General features: G+C 43.5%; 3 protein-coding genes across 5 annotated transcripts; all 3 read right to left on the minus strand.

The window, feature by feature from the left end:
- Positions 1 to 51: 51 nt before the first annotated feature.
- LOC117644835 (spindle assembly abnormal protein 6 homolog) lies at positions 52 to 3436 on the minus strand. The gene is made up of 12 exons (XM_034384481.1): positions 3002 to 3436; positions 2715 to 2887; positions 2477 to 2633; positions 2213 to 2398; positions 1972 to 2117; positions 1714 to 1873; positions 1552 to 1620; positions 1337 to 1480; positions 1037 to 1244; positions 611 to 927; positions 325 to 530; positions 52 to 240 (listed from the first exon to the last, which is right to left on the minus strand). Exons 1-12 carry the CDS (start codon positions 3113 to 3115, stop codon positions 114 to 116), a joined length of 2007 nt encoding a protein of 668 aa, XP_034240372.1. The 5' UTR covers positions 3116 to 3436; the 3' UTR covers positions 52 to 113.
- A 275-nt stretch (positions 3437 to 3711) lies between these two features.
- Positions 3712 to 5600, minus strand: LOC117644837 (speckle-type POZ protein-like B). 3 transcript variants are annotated; one of them, XM_034384482.1, is made up of 5 exons: positions 5474 to 5600; positions 4854 to 5346; positions 4533 to 4691; positions 4284 to 4448; positions 3712 to 4207 (listed from the first exon to the last, which is right to left on the minus strand). In XM_034384482.1, exons 2-5 carry the CDS (start codon positions 5319 to 5321, stop codon positions 3893 to 3895), a joined length of 1107 nt encoding a protein of 368 aa, XP_034240373.1. In that variant the 5' UTR covers positions 5322 to 5346; positions 5474 to 5600; the 3' UTR covers positions 3712 to 3892. The 3 variants fall into 3 exon arrangements, with proteins under 3 accessions (XP_034240373.1, XP_034240375.1, XP_034240374.1); XM_034384484.1 differs by having other exon boundaries at positions 5556 to 5573; XM_034384483.1 differs by lacking the exon at positions 5474 to 5600 and adding an exon at positions 5435 to 5451.
- Positions 5601 to 6348: 748 nt separating this feature from the next.
- LOC117645152 (ARMADILLO BTB ARABIDOPSIS PROTEIN 1-like) lies at positions 6349 to 8250 on the minus strand. Its single transcript, XM_034385127.1, has 5 exons — positions 8116 to 8250; positions 7458 to 7929; positions 7219 to 7380; positions 6973 to 7140; positions 6349 to 6885 (listed from the first exon to the last, which is right to left on the minus strand). The coding sequence occupies exons 2-5, from the start codon at positions 7902 to 7904 to the stop codon at positions 6553 to 6555; spliced, it is 1110 nt and encodes a 369-aa protein (XP_034241018.1). The 5' UTR covers positions 7905 to 7929; positions 8116 to 8250; the 3' UTR covers positions 6349 to 6552.
- Between the last annotated feature and the right edge of the window lie 20 nt (positions 8251 to 8270).

Consider the following 8270-nt stretch of genomic DNA (forward strand, 5'->3'; position numbering starts at 1 on the left):
AATCTTCAATTTCCCAAATTATGAATGTGTCATAAGAAAAACTCACAAAAATTACATAAACTAAAATATAGATGACTTTATTTTACACTAACCAATAACATAAAATTAAAAAATTAAAATTCAGTTATAATTTTATTGGGATGGAAGTATGCAGATGGTTTAAAAGTGCCACTGTCCTTGTTCTCTTTATCAGATATTTTACCCTTAGCAGTCCTGTCTGTCCTGGCCTCTTTTGAATTTCTATAAGCAAAACCAACCAGAAAGAGTGTTACGCAAGACATATTAACAAGCCTTTTTTTTTTTTTGTGAAAGAAATGGACTTACCCTGGATTCACAGTGCTGCTTCCAGTGGAATTACTTTTTGACTGAGGGACTTTCTGGCCAGCATAAGGCAGTTGAGATGGAGACGTCTTCTTCTTGAGTTGGGAGTCATCTTTAGCTTGCAACTGCGACAAAGTCATTCTGTCCACCACGGGTCGAGCTGACGGTGTATCACTAGGCAAGCTGCTTCCTTGGCCAGGTGGCCGAATCTGACAAAACAAAGGGCTTAGCTGAGCCATTTCCAAACACAGCCTGAGGCACAAGCCAGTAGAACTGTAATCTCTCTCACCAGCGCCCCAGGGTAACTGCGTCGCGTTTGGACCCCGGTGCCACCAGCAGCAGCACTAGCGACTAGAGGCGTCGAGGAGAAAGGGAGCGCATTGACCTTGGTGTTGAAGTGGACCCCTTGGTTGGTCATGGGTGGTCCTGACACGTGCAGCCCAGTCCCCGCCCCCGCTCGGCCCAGCGAGGAGCCCATGGTGTACAGGATGGGGGCTGAGGGAGCCGAGTTGTAGAACACCGACTGGCCGTGCAAGCCGTGAGCAGTAGATGGAGGGGACGGGTCCAACTGTTGCCGATTCAGGCTGCGATTCAAGTACGAAATTACTGCGAATCAAAAGGAAAGGAAAGAAATTAATTTACATCTTCGGGCTCGCATTTCTTAAAAAATGTAAAGCTTGGCTTTAGATTTATCTTGGCTTGGTTTTTAACTCACTCTCTCCACATTTCTTGTGTTGTTCTTCTTTGGCAGATATTGTTTCAGTTGCAGTTTTCAGCTCCAGTTGGAGTTTCTTCTCAGTATCTTCCAGAGCTTTGATACGAGCATCATCCCTCTCAGCATTTGCTCGCAGAAGTTTCATTTCCAATTCTAGCTTCTTGATCTTTTTCTCTTCTTCATGTTTCAATGACAAAAGCTTTTGGATCTGGAACAGACATGCAGAATCAATAAAAGTGTGTTGGAACAGTAAAATACTGATTTTTAATTTCTTTTTCCTTGGTAAGTAAAGAGACAAACCTCACTACGCATTTTATCTTGGTCTTTCTGTCTCTCTTTTATGATGAGGTTTGCTTTGGTAAGGTCACCATTTAACTGCAAGACCAGATCACTGCGAGCCTCCATGGTTTCCTGCAGTCGTGTCAAAGCTGATTTTAGGCGCACCTGCAATAAAAGAAATTAATAACTCAGAAACTCAGATTGACTTGAAACAACCAAGGAAAGTAATGACACACCTGCTCAGAATCAGCTTGCCTCAACTGTCCTTCTTGGCGCGTTAAACGAGTACGAAGTCTTACAACTTCCTAGAGCAAGCAAAATTTTTGGATAGAAAATTAAATTTGAATATTTTACAGGCAGGTGGTTTCCTTAACCAAATTAGTATTTAAAAAACTCACCTTATCAAGAGAGTCGGCATGAGCACGTGCCTGTCCAATATCTTGGTCTTTCTTGTGACATTCACTTTCCAGCTCAGTTCTATGCCGACGGAGGTCTGCAAGTTCTCGGTTCATAGACTTCTGCATGTCTTCTGAGCTGGAAATTCTCATGCTCAATTCTCTAGAAACGAAAAAAAAAGTGTCATTAATTTGATTTATATTGTGTTGACACAAGAGCCCAATTTGGAATTTGTTTTAGTGTTTATAGAGCATGCACACCTGATGGTTTGCTGAGCTTGATCATATTTTTCACAGATTTGCATATGTTTATTTTTATATTTAGATGCTTCTCTGCTAAGGTCCTCGAGCTTTGTACTCAAACTCTCTCGCTGATAAGCTGCAGAATCTAGATCTCTTTTCCTGTCCTGATTAAGGGAGTAATGGTGTCTTGTTAAGTACTTCTCTGAGCTACTGCTAAAATCAAATTTCAAATTTTACACACTTAATGGATGAATCTTACCTGGAGCAACTGCTCTCTCAGGGAGTCCATTTCTTTGGAAAATGTGGCCTGCAGCTTTCCTTTCTCCTCCTCCCAATGCTTAGCGTGTCTCTCCTTTAACTGCTCTTTCAAATCTAGTTCCTGTTGAAGCTGGGCAACTTTCGACTGGCTACAACTTAATTCTTCCTCCTTGGTACAGAGACTTTTCTGAAAAGTACATGGACAAAATAACAAATATCTTCCTAATACAATAACGTGATTTAATTTTTTTAAAGCGAGACCTACTTTTAAGAGAACAATTTGACTATGCATGTGCCGCATGATCTCGGCATCTGATCCTTTTGCAATGCGGAGTGCGATGTAACATAAGTTCTTGAGATCTATGGGTTGAACAACTTTCAAATAGCTCTCCAACCCATTTTCCTCCAACATTAGCAAAAATCTGTGAAAGAGAAAGGACTTAAATATGTTGATAACAGGATGAGAAATACGTTTGAAAACAATAAGAAAAAGAGAAACTTACCCTTTCACACTGTTGAGACATTGCTCAAATAGTTTGACAAGGTGTACGGGAAAATTTGAAAAGTCGACCAGCAAACCCTGCTGTGACTTGATTAAATTAAAGTCTGACTCAGAAACATGTAGAATGTACAGCAACGAAGGGTCGCAGTCATCCGTGATTCGCACCTCAACTTTCTGCGCAGACAAAAGTAAACAAATATGTGATAAACGTTGACAGTTGTCCTAACCTTCAGAAGTAATGGTGTACCAGAAGATTAAGAATAAAAGTAGTTGGCTTTTGCTACGTACAGATACAGGTTTTCCAAAACCCGAGACTTCAACTCGAAGTTCCTTCGTTTTTCCATTGGGCATAACAACATTTTGAACATTGGTGTATAAACACTGCTCACTACCCAACACCATTATGCTGACAATCAAATCGTCAAGCACCCAGACCCAATATCAAATAGGACACAATATCAAAAGAGCATTATTAAAATTTCTTGTGAAAGATCTACATCTTGAATGAGGGAGCAGAAAACTGAAGATGACATTAACGAAAGAAAATTATTGACACTTGCTGCCTTTCAAGCACTAGCAGACGCCGAAGTTTCCCTCCTAAATAGACATGAACAGGTTCACCAACATAGCGTCTGTTTTCTTCCCTTTTCATGAGACCGTGTGTTGGTTGTTCGTTTGGCATGGGCTCTATTTCAACGCCTAAAATCAGTGTTACATTGTATCCAGAATTAAAGTTGTTACATTAACACCGTTGAATTTTTGGTGGGGATGGGTATTTTTGTTGAAGTCTTTGGTTAAGTTACGTAATATTTTTCATACTTTTGCCTCTTTTTTCATGCCATTAAGCGGCAATTTCAAACAAATGGTACTTCCCGGATCCCACGTAGGCCGTACTTGTTGGACTTGTGAGGGCGGGAGCTTGAGCTTTCTGGTCACAGCATCTCAACAGGTTAATTTAAAGGGGTATAAAATGCAAAGAGGGGAAAAAAGCAATTGTATTAAATTTAAAACATAATTTTAATCAATATTCACAGAAAAGAAATTCTGTAGTCAACAAAATAGTACTGAAGAACAAGGCACTATGAGAATTAAAACTGCTGTTTCGGCTCCTTTCCACACCATGCAACACACATGTATTAAAATCAAGATCAAGCGCGGCAAGATGGAGGAAAACATTTGTTACGGCGAGGAGGGTCGCTTTCTGGAAGCCTCCTCCGAGGGAGGTCTTGTGTTGAAATGTTTGGTGACGGGCGGAGTAGCGACGGCCGCGAAGGCCTGGATGAAGCCCGCCGCCACTGGGTTGCCTGCTTGCAGCGCCCGCCACTCGTCCGAGTCCCCCAAGGACCGCCAGCTGGCGGCCACCAGTTGGCACAGGCGGTTCGTCATAGCGGCGGTCACGACCGGACACTTGTGCGCCTCCATGAGGATCCTGAGGGCGCTCGGCCCGTCCAGATCCCACATGTACATCTCGCAAGCCTTCTTGAGCCGCTCCACCTGTGGGTAGACGTAGACGCCTCCGCTGTAGGGACTTTACTTACAAAATGTACATACAAAATTTACGAGTGCAAACCTGGTAACGCTCAGAAAGATCTAGGAGTTCCAGCTCACATCCCTCCAAACCTGTGTCTAAATCAGTGTAGAGATAATCTAGAAATCTACCAAAAGCCTTTTTGGACACACCTTCAATAACAACCGTATCAGAAGTCTTTTCTTTAAAGTCGCTCGTGAACATAGCCTGAAACAAAGAGAAAAGGAATGGTAAAGAGGCAATGCTGGTGGTCTCAGGATGAAAGTAACTTGAAACGTCAATGCTACTCACCATGAAAACACAGCTATTAACACTGAGAACAGCCTTGTGAGCAGGGAAGTCTTGGCCATCAACTTGAAGCCGAATATCAGTAAAAGGGGAGTCTGACCTCCGAGATGAGTTCAAAAAGTCAATAAGGGAGTCTGCAGGATAAGGCTCTTTAGCATACACCTTTAAAAAAATAATTTAAAACATCAAAAATACTCTTTAGTAAAGGTCCTTAGTACACTCTAAAAGGTTTGCTCGCAGGAGTAGTTTTATGAAATAAAATCCGCATTAAGGTACCAAATTTAGAGACATTAAGACATACTTTGTTAAATTGAATGGACATACCTTCAGTCTCAATGTTAAGCAGCGTAGTTGGGATTGAAGGACAGAAAACAATTTCCAGGAACTCACACTCGTAGCAGGAATTGTGAAAGATGATCTATATTCTAAAGGTAATGGCCATGTCAGTGGGTTGAAGGAGTCGTCGTTGTCTTCGAGATTTCGAAGGGTTGTTAACATGTGCGCCTCTACCAGTAAGTCTTTAGTTCTTGGCAGCTGTCCTGATTTCACCAAAATCTTAATTCTTCCACCGTGACAGGTGAAACGAATCCTGAATAGCTCGCTGTTGGGTTGTGTTTCATCATCATAGTTGTGCACTAAAAATGGACCAAGAAAGTCGTCCGCCCGGTCATGATATGGGACCATCCTTACAACGTCCCAAGGGAGTGAGCACTCTGTTGCAATAATGGGCTTCATCCGTTTCTTGATCAAAGTAGAACACGTTCGGTCGTCACCCCTTGTAGCCTCAGACATAGCTGTTGTCAAACAATTCAACTACCTGCAGGAGAGAGCCAGATCTCACATTAGAAGCAACTCACAAAACAGAAATTATGGTTATGTTCGGCAGCACCGAAAACTTTATTCGCCAATCGAATAATTTGACGATCTATTCTTGGAATACTGATCTTCTATGAAGCAGTGATCAGAATTGATACGAATGCGATAATACGTCACTTCGCATGTAACTATATAGTATTATTTGTTTACAACAGCTAACGCGATGGGTAGGGGGAGACGGGGGCAAGGGGGAGGGGGCAGAGCCAAGACTATGGCGAATTCAGCGCTCGGCACAGAGGGAATGCCAGAAAGTCATATTAAGGCGGTTGGTCTGACGATTTTAGGGAGACGGCCACTGTCTGCATTCGGCAGCACAAGTGCCGCGCTTTGGAGTTGAAGGCACGATGTAGAAAGGCCGTCCTTCTTCTGTGCCCTACCTCAAGAGCAAGCTCGTGAGAATCCAAGCAGGGGCGGGGTAGACCACCCTTCCTACAGCCGTGCGAATTGTTGGCCTACATTGCAGGCGCTACCGTTGCTGGTCAGTGGTCAGAGTGCCCGACTGACAGAGATCACTGCTCCGCCTCCCAGAGATGGAATGCCAACGCTGGCAACCCTTTGACACTGCAGAGGGTCGGAGAGCTCGGGAGAGGCTCTCGGCGTCCGAATAGGCTTTGTGTGGCGAGTTCCTCGCGAGGAGTGCTCCATCACGCGCCCATCCAGGATAATTCGAGCGGATAAAGTAGTGTTGGTTGCCTACCGTCCACGCGGCCTGTCTAGAACCAAGGTTTCCGGTTCCCCATTACCCCCGATACGTTTTGACCAACAATGTGGTAACTTTGCCGAATACGCTAGTGCTTTGAGAGGTTTCGCAAAAAGTCGTGGTGTTGTTGACAAAGTACAAAGCATGAAAAAGTTGAATTTTTATGATGGTGTCCCGGTTTCAGAGTTGCTGGAGACGCTATAGTGAGGGAGAAGGGCGTTTGTGTTCACAAAAAAATAAAAGTCTGAAAAAAATACAATTTATTGTCCTTAATTTGTTTTCCATACATGCACAAAGGAACTATTGCATCCCTTCATCAAAAACGCCAATTTTAAATTTAAAACACAAACATGGCACTTGGGGGAAAAAAATTCCCATCCTGTATCAATAACAATTCTGCAAAGAACCAATACAAGATAACATAGAACAAGAACTAGTGAAAGAGGCCTACGAAGACGCGGGTCGCTTCCTGGAGGCCTTTCCTATCTCTGGGGTTGGAACTGGGACCGCGTTGAAACACTTAAAAGCGGGCGGTGCGACAACGGGCGCGAGCGCGAAGGCTTGGATGAAGCCTGCCGCCACTGGGTTGCTAACCTGCAGCAACCGCCATATGTCAGTGTTCTCCACGGAACACCACTCCTCTGCTACCACTTGGCACAGTCGGTTCTTCAAGTCCGCGGTCACCACGGGCCACTCGTCCACCTCCAGTAGGAGGCTGAGGGCGGTCGGGCCGCTAGACATCCACAGCCTCATCTCACACTCTGCCTTAAGCCGTGCCACCTGTGGGCAGACAGAAACGTCTGTAGCTTATGAAATGACTTCAAAACAGAGTTTGATGAATACAGTGCATATGAAAAGTACTTGTACCTGGAAACGCTCAGAGAGATTCAGAAGCTCCAAAATATAAGTTTTATAATCTCCTTCTAGTTTCTCAGTATAGAGATAATCTAGGAATCTACCAAAAGCCTCTTTGGACACACCTTCAAATAAAACCGTATCAGAAGTTTTTTCTTTAAAGTCTCCCGTGAACATAGCCTGAAAGTACGAAAAAGGAATAGTGAAGGGCAATGGTAATGGTCTTAGTGCTATCCTTCAAACTTTGATGCCACTCACCATGAAAACACAGCTCTTTACACAGAGAACAGCCTTGTGAGCAGGGAAGTTTTGACCGTCAACTTGAAGTTGAATGTCACAGAATGTAGTGGAATCTAAAATCCGCCTTGAATTCAAAAACGAAATAATGGAATCTCCAGGAAGTGTTTTTTGTGCATAAACCTTGGGAAAGATAAAAAGAATTTCATTAAGTGTTATTAAAAAAGACATTTACACCCTTGATTAAATAAGGAACATACCCTCAGTTTCAAACGGAAGCTGCGCATCATGGATGAAGGGTACTCAAATATCTTCCATGTCTTTGAATCATGTGTAACAGGTATTTTGATAGATGTGATTGAATTAAGAGGCAGCTGACTACTTGTTGACTTCTGAGAGGGGGCTTCATCTATACGCTTGCGTTCTATGACATTTGACAGCGCTGACACACACAATTCTCTAGTTAAGCCCAGCCTTGGCTGCACAAAAACTAAAATCTTCCCATGTGCAGTGGTATCGAAAAGGACACGGAATAGCTCATTACTGGGAAGCTTTTCATGCTCATTGTCGTGCACGGAGAACGGACCAAAGAAATCTTGCTGCTGTCGTGGACCAAGTTTCCTTATGGTGTCCCAAGGGACTGGGCAGTCTGCTGCTATTATTGGCTCCCAATGGTCCACGAACGTAGCTTTCGAATGCTCAGCCATTGCTTCGGCCAAACCATTCAACTACCTGCAAGCAAGCAAACAAGACCTGTCTTTGGAAATACAAAAATATTGACGAAAGTTTCGAGGCTATGCTGCCGAGTGAACAGTGAACTAAGTGTGACAACATTGGTCCACTGAATGATCAAATGACCGCAAATTGGATTGGAATAACGAATCTGAGTTATCGATCCGTTGCACGCTGATGTATCACCTTTAAAATAGTGAGCAAGTTGGATCCAACTTTAATGTTTCGCCTGTTGCACACCGCTTTTGTCTGGATTTGTTTGTTTGGCCGTTGGGTCACAAACAAAAAAGGGTGGAGGTGAGGGATGGGGGTGGGGGTGGGGCGACTGGCTATGGCGAATT

This window comes from Thrips palmi, unplaced genomic scaffold, assembly GCF_012932325.1.
Source record: "Thrips palmi isolate BJ-2018 unplaced genomic scaffold, TpBJ-2018v1 HiC_scaffold_18, whole genome shotgun sequence".
NCBI classification, from domain to species: Eukaryota; Metazoa; Arthropoda; class Insecta; order Thysanoptera; family Thripidae; genus Thrips; species Thrips palmi.